The sequence below is a fragment of the Mustela lutreola genome, chromosome 16 (genome assembly GCF_030435805.1).
Source record: "Mustela lutreola isolate mMusLut2 chromosome 16, mMusLut2.pri, whole genome shotgun sequence".
NCBI classification, from domain to species: domain Eukaryota; kingdom Metazoa; phylum Chordata; class Mammalia; order Carnivora; family Mustelidae; genus Mustela; species Mustela lutreola.
Window position 1 is genome coordinate 32,192,935 of NC_081305.1, and position 21,074 is coordinate 32,214,008.

Consider the following 21,074-nt stretch of genomic DNA (forward strand, 5'->3'; position numbering starts at 1 on the left):
CAGGAGTCCCCTTTCATTCCCTCGAGGGCTGACCGGCCTCCCAGAAGCTGGGGTCATTAATGGCTGCGACGGACAGAAACGGTATTTGATATTCAGGCAGCCTTCCCCTCCTCCCGCCACCTCCAAGGGTGCCTTCCCTCCGGCCCTATAATGATTTGACATCTAAACGCTGAGCACAAGGAAGGGGAAGCAAAAGAAACTGCTCCTGGCTGTTTCCTTTGCCAGAAAGTGTAATTGGCACGGCTGTGTGGGAAGCGCACGAGACCATCTCCAACTCAGGCTCCCCGACCCCCTACTGCTCCCCAGGAGATGAGAGCAGGGCCTGGCAGCTGCAAGCCTCACGCCTCAGCCCGGCTGGCTGCCTGACACCCCAGACATCCTTGGGACCCAGTGACAGATGAGCAGAAATGAGGCATCCTAGCCCCCAGCTAGTGCCTCTGCTCCTGCGAGCACACGAAGCTGGCCAAGTTGAGTCCTGTCCCCGCTACACCTTCTCCAGGCCCCAGAGGAGCTCAGAGCTCAGGGTTCTGGAGAAGCAGCCGCGGTTTCTCTGGAAAGGATGTCAGGAGATTTGCAAACAAGACAAAACCCACCCCTAGCAGCCTGCGGGAAAGTGTGCTCAAAGCCTCACCAAGAAGTGTGGTTGACCCCTTTTAGTTTTCTTTTCCCTCCCTGCTTCTCTCCTTCCTCCTTCCCTCCCTCGCTCCTCTTTCTTTTTCTCTACTTCCTTCAACGTCTAACTATTTGGTACAGCTTTTAGAGGTCATTTATAATCTACCAACATTGAAATCACACATGGCCTTGAACTCAGCAGCAGTTCCGTGCTGGCACTGTCCCTCTTGCTCCTGCTGGCGGGGACAATTGTACGCAAGGATCCTACATGCCACTGGGATGAGAGACCCACAGGACTGGTAGGAGGGGATGGGGCAAGTCCATGACAGCGCCTCCGAGCAAGAGAAGGCTGAACAGCTGTTGGAGAAGGGGGCCAAGCTCTCTAGCCACGGGGTAAGCTCTCCAAACACATGAGGTCACAGAGGAAAGGCCTGAGTATGAATGCTATGCTACTCCTCGGGTAAAAATAAAAAAGTGGGGGTGGGAAAGGGATTAAGCAGCATGGCAGTGTTTTCTTTCTTAAAAATAGATCTGAAATAAATATTGTAAACTGTCAGCATGTGTCAAATCTGGGTGGTGAGTTCAGTTACTGTTACCATTTTCTGTTTCAAACCTTGTTTGAAATATTTACTAAAATAACAAAACGGGGGGGGGGTGTGTGGAGAGAGGGATGGGTAGGACACAGAGGATTTTTAGGGCAGTGAAAATACTCTATATGATATTATAACGACAGATACATCATGGTCTATTTGTGCAAACCCACAGAATGTCCAATACCAAGAGTGAACCCTGAGCCAAACTATGGACGCTGGGTCATTACTGAGGGTCTACATAGGTTCATCCTTGGTTTAAAAAAAAAAAAAAAAAAAAAGGTACCATTCTGGTGAGATATGTTGATGATGCGGGAGGCTGTGCCCGCATAGGGTAGAGTATGTGGGAAATCTGTATCTTTCCCTCGATTTTCTCCGAAACCCAAAGCTCCTCTGAAACAAATAAAGGTTTTTCAAAGAATTAACAAAATTTAAACATAAAGGTGTCTTACAGAAATGCATTTATTCTTGTAAGTAACGGCAGCTAACATTTTCGTGGTGCTCCTCCCGGCCAGGTCTATGTTAACTCAGTGAATTTTCCGCGACAACCCCGTGGGGTAGGTCTCTTAAGATACTCCTCGACAGAGGGGAAACAGAGGCTTGAGGAGTACCGTGTACCGCTTGAAGCACAGAGCACTGAGGACTCAGAATTTGAAGCCAGGCAGCCCGGCCCCAGCGTCTGGGCTCACAACCTCCAAGCCTCACTGAATGGCCCAGGAGGGGCCCGGGAAGGTTGGAGTCAGGGATTCTGAACACAGGCACAGGTCATGATTTTTCAAAAACGGTATTTTGAATAAATCCCTAAGGAATTAATTCAGGTGCCTTAAGGAATAACTGAATCCTGGCGGGCGAGAGGCTGCGAGAGATGGCGTCCAACCCCCTTTCAGAGGCTGAGGGAACGCTCTAAAGCCACCACCGCTGGGAGACTCCCCGTACGGACCCAATCCCTGGTTCCCTTCCACCTTATAGCAATTCTAGCCTCGCACTCTTCCTTCCCTTCCCGCAGACTCCGCCCCCTGGCCCTGGGTTGGACACGTGACTTCAGGTGGGCCCCAGTGATTGGCCCAGGAGTGGGTACCAGAATCCTGCCCTGGACTACCCCTCGCAGAAGATCCTTTTCCATCTGGTTGCGGGGCTCAGAGAGTCCGCAGCCCCCACAGCGTGACAAAGCACTTCGAGGTGAGGTAGACATATAAACCCAGAGAGGGAGGGACAGGGCCCAGCGCCTCTCCGCTTCATCCCACCCCGGCTCCTGGCCTCTGGAGGCCGGCTCCCTCCTTCCCCTGTTTGAGCTGGATGCTACGGATAGAAGCCCACAGAGAAGCCCACAACTCAAAACATGGGAAGACCTGACCCAGTGGTTAAGCCCTCCAGTGGTTAGGGGGTGCTGGGGAAGACTAGAAACCCAGCTCTGCCACCTGCTGTGTGATCACTAGCGAATGAGTTAACCTCTTCTAGCCCGATGCGCATCCGCATCCAGAGCTCACTACCAAAAATAACTCCTTTCCAGCCACATCAAATCCAAATCGGAGGCTCTGGGAGAGATGCCATCTGGCAGCCAACCAGCAAGGAGGCCAGCAGCTGGCCACTCCTTGTGTCCCTCCGCTCGCTCCCTGCCTGGGAAGAGCATCCATATGGCCCTCAACCGGCACCCTGGCCCTATGGCTTCCTCTGGCTCCCAGGGGCTTCGACAGGAAGGAGTGGCACCAAGAAATGGATTTCCCTGTAAGGTCCCCGCAGGCTGGCTGCGTCCCTGAGGGGTGATGGTCCCTCATGGCTCCTTAGGGTAGCATCCCCCCAACCCCATAGCTCTGCCTGAAGATGACTGGCACATCTCTGCTCCCCTGCAGGGGCAGAAGTGGCCCCACACATCACTGGCCCTGGATTCTGCACTCTTTCTGGAGGCTTTGCCTATGCTTTGTAAACATCCCCTCAGATTTCCCAGTTGGAGCACGTGTCAAGTTTTCCATGGGACCCCGACTAGTTGACAGTGGTCCTTCTCCTAGTCTCCCCAGGCTCTCATCAGACCAAGTCATGCTCTGTGGAGGACACTGCTCTGGGGCCCCAACTCTTGCCACTGTCTCCACTGCCCTCCCAACTTCTGGACTCCAGCAGGCCTCTCCAAATCTGTCAGACCCTGAGCCCAGAAAAAGGACCTGCCAAGGAGAGGCAAGCAACCATTTGCATCTGACGACAGTGGCCCCACCAAGAGGCACACAGGGTGACATTTGGGCTCAGGACATGTCTAGAGAAGCAAGCCACTGATTTCTGCACACCGGAAAATTTACCTGAGAGCGTATATTTATAGAAAGATACATGGAAATGGACAGATAGTGCCCAGCTATAGATACAGGAAGCTCGGTTAGAGAAGCATGTAGGTAGATATGTATGTATTTGCCAATGGTAGAGAACATGAGTTTTCCACATCTTCCGCCATGACCGACAACACACAAACGCCCGATCTGGGAAAACCACGCTTGTTTTTGTGGTTGGGTTCCCTCTCCAGAGGTTTCCAAAATGAGAAGGCTGGTTGCAGGGGCAGTATTTAAATATGTGTGTGTGTATCTTTCTAAAAAAGAGAGAACAAGGGAAGGGAGGGGGAGACGTGTGTTTCCACGTGGTACGCGGCAGAAAAGATGGGACAGGTTTTGGGCAAGGACGTGATCCCACTGGAGAGGCATGAAAGGGAACTCCAGAAAGGACAGCTAGGGTTTCTAGGTTGGGACATAAAAACACAAAAGCCAGGAAGGTCACGCGTCTGCGGTCCGCTGAAATCCCTTGTAGCACATTACAATCAGTTAAGGGCCAAAGAAAATCAGAATAATACTAAGAGGTAGCAGCTGTTTATCTTCTCGGAGATTTCGAGGGTCTCTGGAAGCGGGCCAGGTAAGGGTGTTCTCCTGGAAGAGACTGGGGTAGGGCACAGTTCTGGCTGAGGGCTCCCCTAGAGCCGGGAAGGGTATGAGCCAGCCCTGCGTGGAAGCGCCGCTCGGGAGCCCCAGAGAGCCTCCACCCCCAACAGGCCACTTGCAAACCCAGAGTCATTTTCTTGGATAAGTTATGCAGTCCTCACAACATATAAATAAAAGTTTAGTTCTGTGTTTCCATATATCTTCTACATGGAGGCTAGCTGAATATTAGTGGAGTAACAATAATTATTAATAACAATAATCATCATAATAACAATAATTAATAGAATAATAATGCCTTGGGGAGAGCCTGGGGAAGGGGGGGGGTCCTTCATATGGCCGGGGTGGGGGCTTCCGGGGAGGGGTCTATGTCTGGTAAAAGTGGTGGTAATGGTGGTGGTGTTCGTGGTGGTGGTGATGTTCGTGTCTCTGGACCGCCTGGCCAGCCGGGCTCTCATACACCACCACGGCGGGCAGGTCCCTCGCGCGGTCCCGCCCCAAGACACTGCCGCCCACGGCCAGGGGCGCCTGCAGACCCCGGCAGGCCGGCTGGCTCTCCTTGGCTCGGTGCTTGTGCTTCTTGTGCCCGAGGGGTGCCAGCGTGGGAAGGAGGGATGGGCTGGCGGCCAGGTGGGCGGCTGGGGACACCGCAGGGATGGTGGGGCCCAGAGGGGGTTTGCTTCGCACCCCTCTGGCCACATGGCCCACACTCACGCTCTTGCCCTGGGCCTTGGGGGACCTCACAAAGTGCTTGCTCCCGTCCTGGGCGCCCCGAAGCCGCTGCTGGACCTCCGAGGCCTTGGCGAATGGGGTGTCAAGGAAGTGGAAGGAGCCCGGGTCCGCGCCTTGGGGCTTTCGGTGTGGGACGTGGATGGCTTCTGGCTCATGGGAGCGAGACCGTGTGGGGTTGGAGGTGTGGGGGGGCAGCTCTGACTTCTGGGCCACTGATGGGGAGCCTAGGAACCAATTTAACAGATATTTCATGAGCAACTATTGTGTGCTGGGGCTGCTCTGTGCCCCCAGAAACCCCCTATGCCCCCCATGCTCCAGGACTGGTAACTGTTCTGAGAGCTCCCCTCCCTACCCTGACCACTCCTTGCTTTCTCTGGAATGGAACTTGGCTGTCAGTGAAGGGGGAAGCTCTGTTTCTTTGTTGGGTCCTTAAAAATCAGTAACTGCCCTTCCAAGAGAGAAAGGAGAAGTTGCTGTCTGAGGTCATGGGAACAGAAATCTACAGGCATATTCCTTAACTTACGATGGTAACTAACCCAGGAATTACATGTAGAAGGAGGAAGGGGAGTAGGGAGTTCAGGGGTATGAAATTAATGAGCTACCTCTTCATTTATCTCAGCAGGGGGCGAACAGATATCAACATCTGAGGAAGACAGAGTGGCATTTTGCTGATGGAACAGGGAAGCAGGGTCCGGGGCGGGGGGAGGGGGATGACTGGGGTGGGGCACAGAGCAATGGTTTTCATCGCATGAGAGGCCCTGAGGTACCATTTGATTTTGTTCAACTTGGGGCATGTGCTCATTTTTAAAACGGTTTTAATGTCATCTCCTCCAAGAAGAGTCTTTAACCCATCCTGTAAAACCTGCATTTTCCCCCACCCCAGAGGGGTATAATGAACACCACCCCGCATGGACAGCCCAGCCCTGCCCTTGCCCCGCCTCCCGGGTGCACAAGCTCCCTTACCAGGCCCAAACTGAGACGTGTAGTTCTCTATCCCGGCGAGATCTAAGTAGTGGTTTCTCCTCTCAATGTTCTCATCCACGCAGTGGTGGTAGCAGCCAGACTGCTCCAGACGGCTGTCACCCTGGAACCTAGGGTAAGAAAGCCAGTGAGGGGGTGGGCACCAGCCCTAGCTGGGGGATAGCTCCACAGTCTCCTGGGAAGCCACCAGGACAATTCCTTCTGGACCCTTCGTTCATCTTCCGGGTCTTGGGAAGGGGCAGGGAGGGGAGGGAGTGGTCATCTCAGCCATCAGTGCCTCTAGTTCCTCTCTGATAGCAGAGATGCAGACCTCTGCTGGCTGCCCTGGGCCTTCTGGGAGGACAGGAGAGGTCCTTGAACAGGTCCAAAGAAACCATCAGAGGTACCTGGTCAAAACTTACAGAAGCCCCAAAGTCAGGCTTCAAACCATGTGCGCCCGTCGCAAACGGGAAACCTCAGCCCTGGGCTCGTTCCCAGCAAATGTGGGCAGCAGAAGTTGCCCACTGGAGCTGAGGGTGGCAGGCTCTGTAAGCCAAGAATGGAGCGTGCATCAGGATGGGGTGGGGAAAGTGGTGCCCCCAGAGGCCACCTTTTTCCCTCTGTGGGAGTCCGAACTCCCTGCCTCTCCCCTGCAAGGCTCTCTGAGCTGCCAACCCCACCCCTCTCATCCGCCCCATTCCCCAACACAGCTAGCCTATGCATCCCTCCCCACACCAAGCTGGGGCCCCTGCAGAGACTGCCTTCTGTCCTTTCCCTATGGGCGGGCGCCTGTCACAATCCGGTCCCTTCTGGTCCCTTCCTTCCCATTCCCCTGGCAGGTTGTGCCATCCAGCCCCTGACTTCCGGCCAAGGATGCTTCCTACATCCTCATGCCTCCTACTTTATATTCCTGTTTACTCAAAGCCTTTCTTTAAACACACTCTCTTCTTTGTTCCCTCCCTCCAGTTAAAGAAATAACAGGTGGGAGAGAATCACAGCCTACGATCCTTTAGCCACCATTCGGAAACCCAAAAAGCCTGAAGGCAAAGATTTTTCATAACCTTTTAGGCAGCCAGGCCTGCCCGAAATGGGTGTGACAGTAGCGGTAGCCTTGGTACCACCTCGAGTGGACATTCCCACGTGTCGTGTGGACATTCCCACGTGTCCGTCAGACGTTTCAGTGTGCGAAATCGCGGGTACTGCCCAGATGCCATGCAGAATAGAGGAGAGATGCACTGGGAATCTCCCTTCTAAAACGCAGCCAATGCTGAATTCCAAAACCTGTCTGGCCCAAAGCGTTCTGGACGAGGGAATGTGGAACTACATTTAGTCCTTTTTTACAAACGGAGCTTGCTTTGTGAGCTTGTCTTTGGAAATCACCGCCCCCTGAAGCAAACACAGACTAGAGCCGCCTGCTCAAAATCCCCTGGGTAAGGGGGTACACAGCCGGTGCTCAATATGTGTTCAAGGGTCCCGGGCTGTCGTCCATCCCCGCCTCCGCACACACAGCCACTGTACCTGAGTGGGGCTCGCTGCTTCTTCTCCCAGCTGCGCAGCTCCTCGGCAGGCTTGGTCTCCGCTCTGGGCCTCGTGCTCTGCAGGTCTGAGTCCCGCCCGAGAAACAGCCGGGTGAGCGGTGGACGCCTGGGCCCACCAGATTCCTGGCTCCGTGGAGGTTTTCCAAGCTCCCCCATCGCCATGCAGCCTTTGACAACTGGCCCACAGCTGCTCACCATGGCTCTGTGAGAAGCGTTCTCCAAGCCAAGACCACACAGAGGGGTCTCACAGCTACCTGGCCACTTACCTTCTCCCCTACAGACTCCTCATGTGCCATGTCCAAGCCTGGGCTCTGCCTACATAGGGCCTCCCACCTGTAATTCCTTTCTTATGCAAATCCTGCTCTTTCAGGGAGCCGTTCAAATTCTACCTGTCCACAAAGTCGCTCCCAGGGAAAGCCCCCCGGGACTCCCTTCCACTCCTCCCAGGTCAGTGGGGTGTGATCCTTTCTGGGAGCTGGGAGTGGACTGGCCCCTGTGGTCTGGGTGGCCCCCCAGCCCCTCACCGGGGTGATTGAGAAGGATGCCCTTCTTGGCCTGGCTTCCGTCGGGGGCCACCGTGAGCTTCACCCGCAGTGTCTTGCTTGATGTCGGCGAATGGTTGACGGAGGAGTCGACCACCTCGTAGATCGTGTGCAGTAGGCTGGTGATGTCCTGCAGGGAGGGAAGCAGAAAGCCCCCCCCGGGGTTCAGCCACATACGCCCACAGCCCTGGGACTCAGAGGGCCTGGTAACACCTGAGGAAGAGAAAGCCGTTGGCTCCCCCAAAGTCAAGTCTAAGGCAGAATTATGCACATGAGGGGTTCACTTGGGAAGGGATCCTAGGATGCAGGGAGCAGGAGATGACATGAATGAGCAGATCTGGCCACAGGCAACTGGTTCAGTCACACTTGGGTCCTTAGAGGGACGGTGAGGACCCCACCTCAGAAAAGTCTCATCCCTCCTTGGTGGAGTTACCCTGGGGGGCTGACGCTCCATGGCCAAGTACTTCTGGTATGTCCTGCAAAGGCTGAGCCCGCTCCCACCGGGAAGGGCTCTTGTGGTGGGCACTGCCCACCCCAGCAGTCAGTGTGGACTGAAGTAGGTCGGGGAGGCTGCTGGGGTCTGATGAGCTCCTTCTGAATGAAAAATGGGAAAGGAGGTATGTTGCTGAAGATAAACTATTCTGTGAGAACTTGACCCAATCTCGTCCTCTCTCTGGGCCTTAGTTAGCCCCTCAGTCGGATGGAAACGTCCAAACACACGCTCCGTGAAGCGTTTCAGACACTTCTGACTGAGGAACGCAGGAATCATATAGCATCTCCCTTTGTTCTGGGCATCTGCTAAGATCGTTTTTCAGAAGGGGAGGCGTCCAGCTTTAAAGGATGTAGAAGCCTCTGGAAAGGTATTTGCTCTCTGTAAGTCGGGCCCACAGATGGCCAATTATCTGGCCTGTGGCTCTTCATAAGCAGACAGACTCAGCCTTCCCTCACCTGATTTCCCCACCCAGAAGCTGCCCAGACAGAGGTGGCAGAGGGGACTCCAAGCACGGCCGTGGCCAGGCAGGTAGAAGGATGAGGGACCTGGAGTGGGGAACCCACAGAGGTGGCCCCCACTTGGCACCGTGGCAATGCAGGCTAAGGGAGGGTCATCCCAGAAATCCAGAATCTTCCGCTAAGTCTTCAGAATCTCCGATATGGGACACCCATTTAATTTTTGACAACTCCCCATCTCCCCAGCCCTGGTGACCACCATGCCACTTTCTGACTCTAGGAATCTACTATTCCCAGTACCTCATAGAGGTGGAATCACACGGGATTGGTTTTTCCGTGGCTGGCTTGTTGCCCTTAGCGTGTGGTCCGGGAGGGTCTTCCCTATTGTGGCTCCTAGTAGGATTTCCTCTTTTTTTATGGCTAAATTATAGTGCATTGTATGTATATGTTAATCCTCTCAAACATATGTATGTATATTACATATATATGTAATCCTCTCAAACAACTCCCTGAGACCCTGCTTTGGGCTGTAGAGACTCAGAAGTGGGACTGCTGTGTCATGTGGCAATTCTGGGCTTAGCTTTCTGAAGACCCTCTGTGCTGTCTCTTACGGCAGCCGTAGCTTGGGACATTCCCGCCCACAGCGCACAGGGCTTCTGAGGTCGCCGCTGCCTCAAGGACACTCGTCATTGTCGGTCTATGTGTGTTTTTTTTCTTTTTTTTTTTTTTTTAAAGATTTTATTTATTTATTTGACAGAGAGAAATTACAAGTACACTGAGAGGCAGGCAGAGAGAGAGAGAGAGAGAGAGAAGGAAGCAGGCTCCCTGCTGAGCAGAGAGCCGGATGCGGGACTCGATCCCAGGACCCTGAGATCATGACCTGAGCCGAAGGCAGCGGCTTGACCCACTGAACCACCCAGGCGCCCTGTTTTTTTTTCTTTTATAACAGCCATCTTAACGCATATAAGATGGGATCTCCTGCAGTTTTGATTTGCATCTCCTGATGATGAGTGCCGTTGAGCCCATTTTCATGGGCTTCTTGGCCATTAGCTGGTGTATCTTCTTTGGCGAAATAATCCGGTTCTTTGCCCATTTTTTTTTACTTGGGTTGTTGGTTTTCCCGTTGCAGACGTGCAATTCCTTTTATATTCTGTATATTCATCTTTTTTTTTTAAAGATTTTATTTATTTATTTGACAGACAGAGATCACAAGTAGGCAGAGAGGCAGGCAGAGAGAGAGGAAGGGAAGCAGGCTCCCTGCTGAGCAGAGAGCCCGATATGGGGCTCCATCCCAGGACCCTGGGATCATGACCTGAGCCGAAGGCAGAGGCTTAGCCCACTGAGCCACCCAGGCGCCCCCATATATTCATCTTTGACCAGCTATGTGATTTGCAAATATTCTCTCCCATGCCGCAGGCTGCCTTCCACTCTGCTGTTGTCCTTTGAGGCACGTTGGTTTTGAATTTTGATAGAGTCACTTCATCTATTTTTACTTTGGTTGCCTGCGATAACTTAATTTTTAACAAAACATTCTGGGGTGGGGAGGGCCGGGCCGGAACATCTCAGGGTTTACGTTGGGGTCATGAAGGATGCCCGTGTGAGACCCAGTTTGCAACCCCGATCGGTCACTCAGCGATCTCAGCTCCTGCGGCCAGGCCCGCAGAGGACAGCTCTCCTCGCTTCTTCCCATGAGCCGCTCTGCACACCCGCATCGGCTCCCTCCTCTTCCCGTCTTAGGAAGCTCACGCCCGAGGCGCCAGTATCTCCATTTCACAGATGAGAAAAGTGAGGTTCATCAGCATCATCCCCTCCAGCGTCCTATCCCAAACCAGGGCTGGGGGGGGGGGGGGCATGACTCAGGGTCTAGGAACAGGCACGCTCTGGCAATCCCAGCTGAGAAATCAGCTCTTGCCTGCATGGGGCGCAGCACACAGAAGTAGGTGCCTGCGAGTATTTATTGCACAAATGAACAGGTACTTTCTTCTGAGTTGGGAAGTGAGCCCAGGCGCCCACTCTGGACTGTAGCTGCGTTGAGGTGGGAGCCGATCTGCCCCAGGCCACAGAAATATGCCCACAGACAGCCAGGGAGCATGCAGGGGACTGGTATTTATAGCCAGCTTTGTGGCGTGGCCTCGGGGCTAAAAATAAACCAAGGGGAAGCAGGAGGCTGGGTTCTCCCTGGACTGGAAGCCAGCCCCCTCGCTCCTGGGGGCAGGAAGACACGATCCAGGGATGGTCTTCTTGAGGCCGGGCTGGGCCACCCACCTCAGGAACCCTCACTTCCCTGCTCTTCCTCTCATTACCAAGGGTAAAGAAAGGCCCAGAGCAGAACCAGACAGCAGGGTGTGCCCTCGGGTTTCTGCAAGGCCTCCTCCGAGGTAGGGGGCCAGCCCTCTTACGGTCAGCAATTTTCAAAGCAGCAAGGAACGAAGGCAGTGGCTCACAGGGGCAGTGGGGTCTTGGCCACCATGCAAGTCAGAAGAGAGGGCAATGCCACCCTCTGCACCCCAGCCCGGTTGCCCGTGTGGCCTTGACAGACGGCCGGGCCACCACCGTTCAGCTCAGCTAACCAAGCTCCCAGACTGCAGAGTGTTTCCCTGGGAAGATAATTACACCACAGCTGCCATTCCCAAACAGGGTGGCGAGGAAGGGCAGCGCTCACTCCAGAAAAACCATAACCTCTCACACAAAGCATCACAGCTGGAGGGGGATAGGGGTTCCTCTAAACCACCCCCTTCCCCGGCTTCCCCAAGGTCTCCAACCAAGAGGCATTTCCACTGCTTCCCAAATACCCAAGCCCCTCTCCGGGCTTTGCCTGCCCAGAACCCATTCCCCTGCCCCCTAAAAACAGTACCTTGATTTTATTTTGTGAGCTGATTACACACCCCCTCTCATTTTCACTCTTTGTGTCTCATGTATCTGGTAACATCTCCCTGCTCCTACAACCCAGAATAGGGCCATCCCAAGCATTGCAAACCCACGGCAAAAATGACAGGTGAGGCGGTCAGAGCTGGTGAGATTCCATTCTGGAACTTCTGAATTGGGAGGGTTGCTGAGCGTCCCGGACAGCAGGAAAATGTCAGCCGTCACCTCACTACTGGCCAGGGGAAGGGCTGCCGGACAATGGAGGAACACAGAGGGAACAGAGCCTTGAAGATAGCTAGGCTTGAGGGCACCAAGCCTCTGGATCCAGCCATGCCTGAAGTCAGTGCCCTGGATCACAATACATTCCTTTTTTTTTTTTTTTTTTGGTAAACCGAGAGCATTTTTCTGGGATTCTGTCACTTCTATCCGCAAGAGTCTTGAATGATTAAAAGTCACTCACAGCTTCCCCCACCCTGTTCAAACATTCCTTAAGTCCCAGCCTGAGGAAGAGTTGCCCTTTCCTCACCCAGGCATCCCTCCCAGCAGTTTCTCCTGCACCAAGCCCCGGAAAAAAAAAAAAAAAAAAAAATCCATAGCTCTGAACCAGGCAGAGAGAGAAGACAGCAAAGCTTCTCTGGGGACACCCCTGACGCCCTTACGAGCGGGACATGAGGCGGGTGTGCAGGCAGCCATGCTGCTCTCAGACCCCTACACCTATCTAAAAATCAGGGCCTCCTGGGGAGGGAGAGGATGTCCCGGGGGGACGGTGGGAAAAGCAGCAAGAAGGCAGAAGGGGTGCCTGGCCCAGGGAAAATGGGAGGCAGAGCTCAGTAGCTCAGACCAGGTCCTACCCCTGCTTCCACCAACCCACCGGTGGCTTCCCTGAGCCCCAGGAACTGAAGCCAGGGCCTGCCCTACCAGCTCTGGCCCTAGCCAGGTCTCCTGGGGAGCAGCCACCACGCGAGTCTCCTCCAGCGCCTTAAACACCCTGAGCGCTCCTGCCCTGCGCCTGCTGGGCCTCTCCCCATCTCAGCTCTGCATGCCATGTTCACTCGGCTCAGCTCCGCAGGGGACAGAGGTATGGCAGGAGGGCTGAGGGGAGAGATGCCAGCATTCTGAGGGAGAAGGGTGGTGACAAACAGGCCTGTGACTGGGCGCAGTGCTCTCGGGAGGCGGGGGGTGCTCTTTCCTGCCTCAACAGAGGGCGGCCTAGCCTCTGGATGCCCACCTGGCCCCAGCTCCTGGGCACACTGGCTGAGATGGGAAGCTGCCTGGGGTGGTCACAGCCCTTGCCCCAGCCAGAGCTCTCCAACTCCAAAGAGGAGGCAGCAGGGCAGGACTTTGGTGGGACCTGGGTCCTCCTCCAGGTGGGAGGGGAGCCCTCAGGGCTAATCCCCTGACCTCCCACCTCAGCTGAATGCAAGGGATCCTGGTCACCCCTTCCTCTGTCCCTGCTGCCCACTCACTGGGCAGCTATAGGACACCCCTCCAGGTCTCCCTAAAGCTCCAGCAGCCTGGCTCCCCTCCCTACCTCACCCCTCCTGGCCTCCACCTGGTAGGCTGCCCTGGAGAAGAGGGAGGGGGAAGGGCAGGAGGGCCCAAGGGTGTGGCCAGAGGCAGCGGGCCCTGGCAGGTGCACTCACCTCACGGGTGACCTTGCCATTGTTGTCAAAGTCGTAGAGGGTGAAGGTCCACTCCTGCCGGCTGTCCTCTTCCACGGACACGTCACATTGTAGCTCCTGGACACAGACAACCCACGGGTGTGGCTGGAGTACCCAGAGGCCAGGTCACTGGGCAGCCGCCTCCTCACTGCCCTCCCCAGGCCTTGTGTGAAGGACGATCATAATGAACAAGAGCTGAGGGGCCAGGCAGGGAGGCCAGGCCCGGCAGGGCAGGGCAGGGCAGGTCTGGCCCAGGGAGAGATGCCTGTGGGCGAGCCAGACAGCCTCTGGGTCTTTGAAGGCAAAGGAAACACCAGGGGGCTGTGAGCTGGGGGTCTGAGAGGAAGCTTCATGGCCTCAGGGAGATGGAAACTGGACCAAGGGACAAAAATTACTGGAAGACACGGGGACCAGTAATGGGAAGCTATGGCCGGACGCCCAGGATGGCCACCATATATGGAAGGCAGAAGAGGGTGAACAAGCATTATAGGGTAAAACTCCAGCTCAGGCCCAGGAGATGCCTGTAGTGGCCCTCCATGGCTGTGTGACCCTGGGCGTGGCTTCTCTGGAAGTTTCCCCTCATGTAAATTACAGGAAAGGCCAGTACTGATCTCACGAGCCCGTTGGGAGCATGGAGAGCCCCACGTCACGAATTCTCGGGCCAGTTCCCGACCTCCCACCTCCAGCAGCCAGCTTCTGTGCCGGAGGAAGCCCTGAAAACCAGGGACTGAATGCCTGGGGCAGCATCAGGCATTCTGCATGGTTCTCAGGGAGTGGAGTGGGGGGGGGTCCCAGCAAGACTGAGCCCCAGCTGCCTTGGCGCTGGTCCGCCCATTCACCCACTGGTCTTGGCTGCCCTCCTTTGCTGCTCCCTGGGATCACCTGCCAAGTCCTTGCCTTGGGCTCTGCAAAGGGGGACCTGGAAAAAGCGTGGAACTGTTTGGCACCTAGAGAAGTGCAATTAATGATAATAGCTGCCATTGTCTTCGCTGTAACGGTAACAGGATGCATGTAATGTTCACAACTACTTCATGATCATCACTCATGGGACCCGGCTGGGCACCCAAGCTGGGAAGTGATGAGCTCGGTCCTTGGCAGTGTGTACGTAGAAGCCCTTGAACACCAGATAGAAAGTTCAAGAAATGCTGGCCGTTTGGGGAAAGAGGTTTACAAGATTCTATAAAAACCAGCCAAGATGCTCCCAGGCCATTCTGTTCCACATCTTGCCCCAGTTGCCCCCTCCTTTTGCAGGAAGGCAGGCTCAGCACCCCAGAGGGGAGTGACACCCGGCCTCTGCATGCTGGCAGGGATGAGCCTGAGTGCGGTATCCCTGCCCCCAGCCTCTACAGCTCGAAGCCAGTTCCCTCCAGCAGTCCTCGGGCGGCCCACGCGGAGTTCAAAGTCAGCCTTCCCTCAGTTGTGACATGCCCGTCTGATACCTGCCAAGTGCCCGCTCTGCTCTGCGAGGCACCGTTTCATGTAGCACAGCGCTCGCCCCGCACACTTGCCCACACACACATTCATACACATGCACACAGAGTGTTTCTCTGATTCCTTCTCCCCGGCCCTTCTGCGCAGCTCCAAAGACAGCTCGGGGTTCGGTAACTATGCCCTCCCCCGCCCCAAATTCTGTCATCTGCGTCTTTAATCCCTCCACTACCACCTAGGTGTCTCAGGTGAGTCGTCCTCAGGGGCCGTGGATGAGTCCCAGACAGTCAGCCCGGCCCTTCCAAAAATCGGCCCCCTTGGGCCTCCAGGGAAGTGAGAGCTCTGAGTCCGAGCCCTCCCTCTGCCGCAGCACTCGGCCCTCAGCTCTGCCCAACCACCCCTAGAAGACACTCTGGTGGTCTCGGAGAAGCAGCTAGCAACCCCAGCTCCCCAGTGGGATGTTGCCCGCCCCCCTCACCTCCTGCATTCAAGGCCCGTTGGGACCCTGTCACACCCTGTCCCGAGTCATCTCCCCGCCACCACCTGCCATCACTATGCCCTATGATGCTGCTTGTTCCCAGACAGCTCGCAACCCTGGCTGACCTCAGGGCCTTTGCTCCTGCTGTTCACTCAGTCGGAAGTGCTCTCCTTATCCCAGAGGCTTCCTGTCCTCACCTCTCCCAACTCCTACTCCGGCACTCAGAGGCTCAATGCAGACTGGTATCCGCCCCATTCTCTGCTTTCAGCCACCACAGTACACAGCATCAAGAACTACCTCCATCACCCAGCTGGCCTCCAGCCTGGCTGTGGCACCCACCTTACTGCGTGCTCCCAGACCCCCCATTACATCCTCAGCTGTGCAGTCACTAGGACTGGGTCTCTCTCCCGCCTCCCCCACCACACTGTGCTCCGGGAGGGCAGGGCCATGCAAACCCCAGCCTGCTAGAGCTCTGCCCCAGTGGTCTCAGGGAGGGAGGCAGAGAACGAAGAAGGGAGGAGAAGGGGGGGCAGAGAGAAGCCAGTAAGCTCTGTGCCGAGAGGCCCAGGTTCTGCTCTCCTGCACCCGGCCCTGCCTGATACACAGAAGGAGCTTAACGTACTGTTTGGGATGGGGCAGGATGGACAGACTGCAAGCTCGAGGACGACATGTTCCTTTGGTTGTTGACCACACAGGGAATCTGAGTCCCAGATAGGGCCGGGGACCTGCCTAAGGCCTTCTGCCTTGGCATCCAGTCTACCCAAGAACTGTGCCATGTTCCCTAGAACAGCCCCAGGAGTCAAAATCAGAGGCTTCTTCCAGTTACGAGGAAACCGAGGCCCAGAAGAGAAGGCAATGACCTCAGATGGTAATGGCAGCGCCAGGGCCAGCCAATCCCCAGGTCCCCACTCAGGGCCTCCCCAGACTGCCAGGACACAGCCCAGTGGGATGGCGGTGCTGAGTCCCCGGGGCCCGTGCAGAGCTGGAGCAGCCCCAGACGGGGAGGGACAAACCTCCCACAGAGGGCAGTGGGTCCCACAGGAGGTGAAAGGCCTTTGCATCTGCACAGGCCTCAGCTTCCCTCCTTGAAAAGAAGGAAAGTTCTGTTCCCTCCCGCCAAGGGGACAGAAACACTTTTCTCCAGAGCCCAGCGCAGGGAAAGGGTACTTACTTCAAATTTCAGCTGCTTCTTGGAGCCTGGGCAAGATTCGCTCACCTTCTCCCTCCTCTTCTCGTCTACACTGGCCAGCCCGTCTGTCTTCTCAGGAGGCAGGGCCACTGCGGGGAGGGCAAGTGAGACAGCGTGAGGACGGTCCCCAGCTGGGCCTTGGGGCCTCCGCCCCCATTGGGGCTTCATTCTGGGGACTGGACCCCTTCCTGGCCTTCCCATGCACTAAGATCAAAGTCACTTTGCTTTCTGGCCTCGGGGAATGTCCAGGGCTGCCGGAGGGATGCCCCAGAGCCCGCCCAGGTGCACCCAGGCCAGCCACTCAGATGACCCCAGGGCGCCTCCAGGCTGCCATTTCCTGCCCCAACTACACAGCCCAGACAAGTAGCCTGCGGTCGGCCAGGGCACTCAGACCAGAGGCAGGTGGACGGGAAGCTTGCAGACCACGGCCACGTTCCACACAGTCTCAGTGCCTTCCCTGCTGACATGTTGGCCTCCTCAAAGGGGCCATGTGCCAGGGCCCAGCGAACGGCATGCCGGGAGTTGGTCAGGAGGCCTGAGGGAAAGCTGGGGCCTCCCTCAGGCGGCCTGAGAAGCACCCATGGTCTCTGCTTGGATCCTCCTAACAAGCTGTGTGACCCAGGGCAAGTCGTGTAACTTCTCTAGGCATCTCAACTAGTTCGCCCAGCTGTATAACCCAAACCAGAGCAGTCCTCTCCCCAGAGGGGAGAGTGGATTCAGTGAGCGAGGGCCCAAGAGCCCAGGACCAGCACACAGGGTCCCAGCGGCTGCAAGTGGGCGCAGTCAGGGGAATGAGGTCCCCTTCCCACAAAGTCTCTCGGGAATCAGCACAGTTGGTAGCCAAGTTTCCTCAAAACGGAGGCTTTGGGAATGCAAAAGGCCAGAAACACATCATATCAAACACAGGCAGCGTGGGCTGGGGAACAGGACAGGGAGGGAGATGCCAGATGGTTCACCAGGCCAGATGGGCAGGGACAGGAAGGCCATGGCCGTAACAGACTGACCTGACTCCAGCCTCAGCCCCCCTCCCAGTGGGACCTGAGTGCCCCCTTCTTTCTCTTCACTCCAGGTACACCCAGAGGGATGCAAGACGACCACCCCCCCACCATCCCATGATGCCCCCACAGCAAGGTGACAACTCCCTTGAGCCGTCAGATATCCAGCTGGAGACCCTGTCTCAGCCATGGACCCCAGCTCTGTCCCAGAGCTTTCACAGAATGAGGCTAATAAGGACAAACCTAAAAGAAGATCCAACTCCTCAGAGGCCCCCAGGGTGGGGAAAGGGGACTGACGCTGACCACTTCTGATCGAGGGGATAAAACCAGGTCCTGTCCTCCCTGCTCCTCCAAAGCAAACACTGCCAGAGCCAGGAGGCACGCCAGTCCAGTGCAACACTGAGTCCTGGGGCGGTCAGGTAGTCAGTGAGCCAGTGGCCCAAGGACAGCCAAGCACGCAGCCTGGGCCACCCTGATTCCCCCACCCCAGATCTGCCAGAGTCCCACTGAGCCAGAGCAGCCACCATCATGGAACCTGACGGGGTACCAGGCCCCAAAGCAGTAGGTACTACTGCCACTCCCATTTAGAAGGCCAAAAGGTCTAGAAGCTCATGAGAGCAAGTCAGGGAGCAGGGTCTCTCCTCATGCCCGGCCCTCAGCTCTAGGGGTCCCGAACGTCTCCGGTGGGTGCAGCTGAGCTCGGCGTGAGCATCTGGTTGAGAGGACTGATACTCTGGACCCATATCGTGACCCTGCTCCTGCTGATGGGCTGGACAATGTTGGGCAAGGCACTGGGCTTCTCTGGATCTCCGTCTCCTCGTGGGGAAAGTGGGGATGAGATGGTTTCTTCCTCACAGGGTTACTGGGGTGGGGGAAGGCGAGGAGGAGAGTGCCTCCTTAGCACAGTCGCCTGCGTGCAACAGGTGCTCAGTAAAAGCCCGGTTTGCCAAAGATGGAGAGGAGCCATGGTCCCAGCTGATAGCGCAGACCCAGATGGTCGCCCTCACCCCAACACCGCTCCATTGGAGAAACCGTGGTGCTTTCCTGGCCGGCACAGACCCCCTGCAGGGGTCGGCGTGGGGGGGGGGGTGGAGAAGAAAGGAAAACAAAGCCCAGTTCCATCTTCAAAGCTGCAGCCTCCCTCCACAGAGGTCCTGGCTGGAGATGTAAGCCAGCCAGGCTTATCGAAACCAAACTTCAAGTTCAAAGAGAAGTTATCAGAAAACCACCTTCAGGTTCAACACTGCCTTTCAAGTTCCACTTGATAAAACCCAAAGAAAAGAAAGCTCTGTCCCTGCTCCCTCCTTCTCTGGAGCACCCCTCCCTACACGCAGGCCCTCCCCGCCTCCCCTCCTTCCTCCTCACCCAACAGGGTAGAAAACGCACCCCCTACCCCGGACCAATCACCATCTTTCTGTGTCTTCTCTAAAGACCACCATAGTCTGGATTGCCTTCTCTTCACCAAGGGGGTCCCTCATGCTATCCCAGCTCAGAACACCCACCCCCCCAGACACCCATGGGGTCAGCCACAGATGGGTGGTAGGACCAGGACCCATCCTTCCCCAGGGCCCCGGAGGCCAGGAACAAGGACAGTCAGTGCCCTCCACCCCCACCAAAGAAGGCCCTTCACCCTGTTGCTATTCCCCGCCCAATGGCCAGAGGAGGTATCAGAGATGTTGGGAAAGCCTAGCAGAGCCCAGGGCCACAGGCAGGGGCTGGGACTCAGCCCTGTTTGCAAACCCACATGTGAAGCCTCTCAAACAAACATCAACCAGCACCTAGTCCTGCCATCCCTGCACAGCACAACCCCCCCCCCCCCCGCCCCATCCATCCATCCTTGGGCTCATGGGCAGGCACAGGAAGGGTAAACAGTACCTACTTCGGGCTGCCAAGGTCCCACCCACCAGCAAAGAGAACGGCATTTCTGTCGAGATGAGCTTTGGCACCACATTCTGAGCCCATTCGCACCCTCCTACTCCGGCTCAGCCCAGAGATGATCTTCTGGGGGGCAAAATTCCAGAGGGACTCAGCATTCTTTAATCACTCACAGTAACAACAGGAGATGCTGGTAATTTGAAAGAGAAAGGAAAGCTGGAGGAACAGCAGAAAAAGGAAGGGGAGGAATGGAGTGAGGAGGCAAGAAAAGCCTTCAAGTTCAAAGACTCATATTCTTGATTTTATATCCTACATTCACATCACTGCCTGGAACGTACCCTTAGATGACTTAGAACAGAAGCTGGCAAGCTATGCCCTGTGAGCCAAACCCAGCCCACCGCACGGCTTGTTTCTGTAAATGAAGTTTTATTGGGACACAGTCACGTTCACATGCACTGTGTATAGCTGCTTCACTCTACAATGACAAAGTTTGGTAATCACAACAGAGACTATATGGCCCACAAAGCCTAAAAGTTGTACTCTGCTGGCCCTTTTAGAAAAGTTTATAAACTGTGCTTAGGTACCCTTCCCACCAGGGTACCCTAATAAACAGGGTGCAGACTGGATTTCACCAGCTGCTCACCTGCATAACTGGAAACTCTTGTGCAGTACACAACCTGCCCAACCATACACAGTAGGCATAGAAGAAAGAAAATGTCAACTCTGATTTCTTCAAACCAGTTCTCAGCTCAGATGAGTCTGGGGGCGGTATGTAGAGCTCCTTCTCTTTGGAAACTGCTCACTGTCCCTTCTCACACCACGGCTGTGAGGAGCCTGCTGGCTGTGTTTACCAGATGATGGCTCTCTCCCACATTAGCTCCCAACCTGGCATCTCTCCACCCCCAGCAACTGCCAGATTAAATGCATTACTTGACCATCTTCACCCGGCTCCCTTTGATGTTCCCTTCTCAAGCTTCAAAATACCTTTTGGAGGGAGATCAGACAGCATTAAACAGAATTACTAATTAATTAAGCAAAGTTAAATTTTAAACACTGTTTGTTGTGTTAGCCAAAAGCCTGAACAGAACAGACTTTTTTCCTCCACTGAGATCAAAGACAGTCTCTTCCCTGTCCCTCCCCCAGTTTAAAAAGAAGAGGGGGCTGGGGAGGAAGAGAGGGAAAGAAGAGAGTACAGAGGAGCCCCGAGGAGCAAGGAAAGACCTGAGTGAGGATGGTCGGGTTGGTCATTGCGGGTGATCACAAGATCTGACTCCCAGCCCTCACCCCGCACCCACAGTCCCAATGGGAGGCATCAACAGCTCATTTGGGACCACAGGCTGGGAGAGCCCCAGTCACTTCCTCCAGCCTGTTTAGCCTGGCAAATAGCAGTGACCCAGGGAGCAGGATGGCACAACCCACCCAGCCCGAGCTGCCAACAGCCGAGAGGATGGCTATAAAGTAAAACAGATCTGCCTTTCCGCAGCCCCACCCTCCCTGGCACCCAGGCAGGACCAGCCCCTCAGGGCTCTTCCCAGGGGGGTGAGGGGGTAGGCTTAGGGTCATCTGAGAGGCAGGGTGTGCACTGTACAACCCTAGGGGGCACCATTCACAGGCTGGACCTCATATGCTTGTATATTGCCAGTGACATTTTGGGGGACAGATGGCAGAAAGGTGTCTTGAGGTGGGGGTTGGGGGATGGGGGGGAGCTCCTTTCTCTACTTTGCATGAATCCATTTGTTGCAAGCCGGGTGC

General features: G+C 55.6%; 1 protein-coding gene across 1 annotated transcript in view; it reads right to left on the bottom strand.

Annotated features, from left to right (window-relative positions):
- Positions 1–1,646: 1,646 nt before the first annotated feature.
- Positions 1,647–21,074, bottom strand: part of NKD1 (NKD inhibitor of WNT signaling pathway 1) — an 83,334-nt gene continuing 63,906 nt past the window's right edge. The window contains exons 5-10 of the mRNA XM_059151164.1: positions 16,435–16,541; positions 13,340–13,435; positions 7,866–8,013; positions 7,322–7,406; positions 5,807–5,934; positions 1,647–5,067 (exon numbers count right to left, since the gene is read on the bottom strand). Coding sequence (XP_059007147.1) covers positions 4,478–5,067; positions 5,807–5,934; positions 7,322–7,406; positions 7,866–8,013; positions 13,340–13,435; positions 16,435–16,541 — 1,154 coding nt within the window. The 3' untranslated portion in view covers positions 1,647–4,477. The remainder of the gene's footprint in view (positions 5,068–5,806; positions 5,935–7,321; positions 7,407–7,865; positions 8,014–13,339; positions 13,436–16,434; positions 16,542–21,074) is intronic.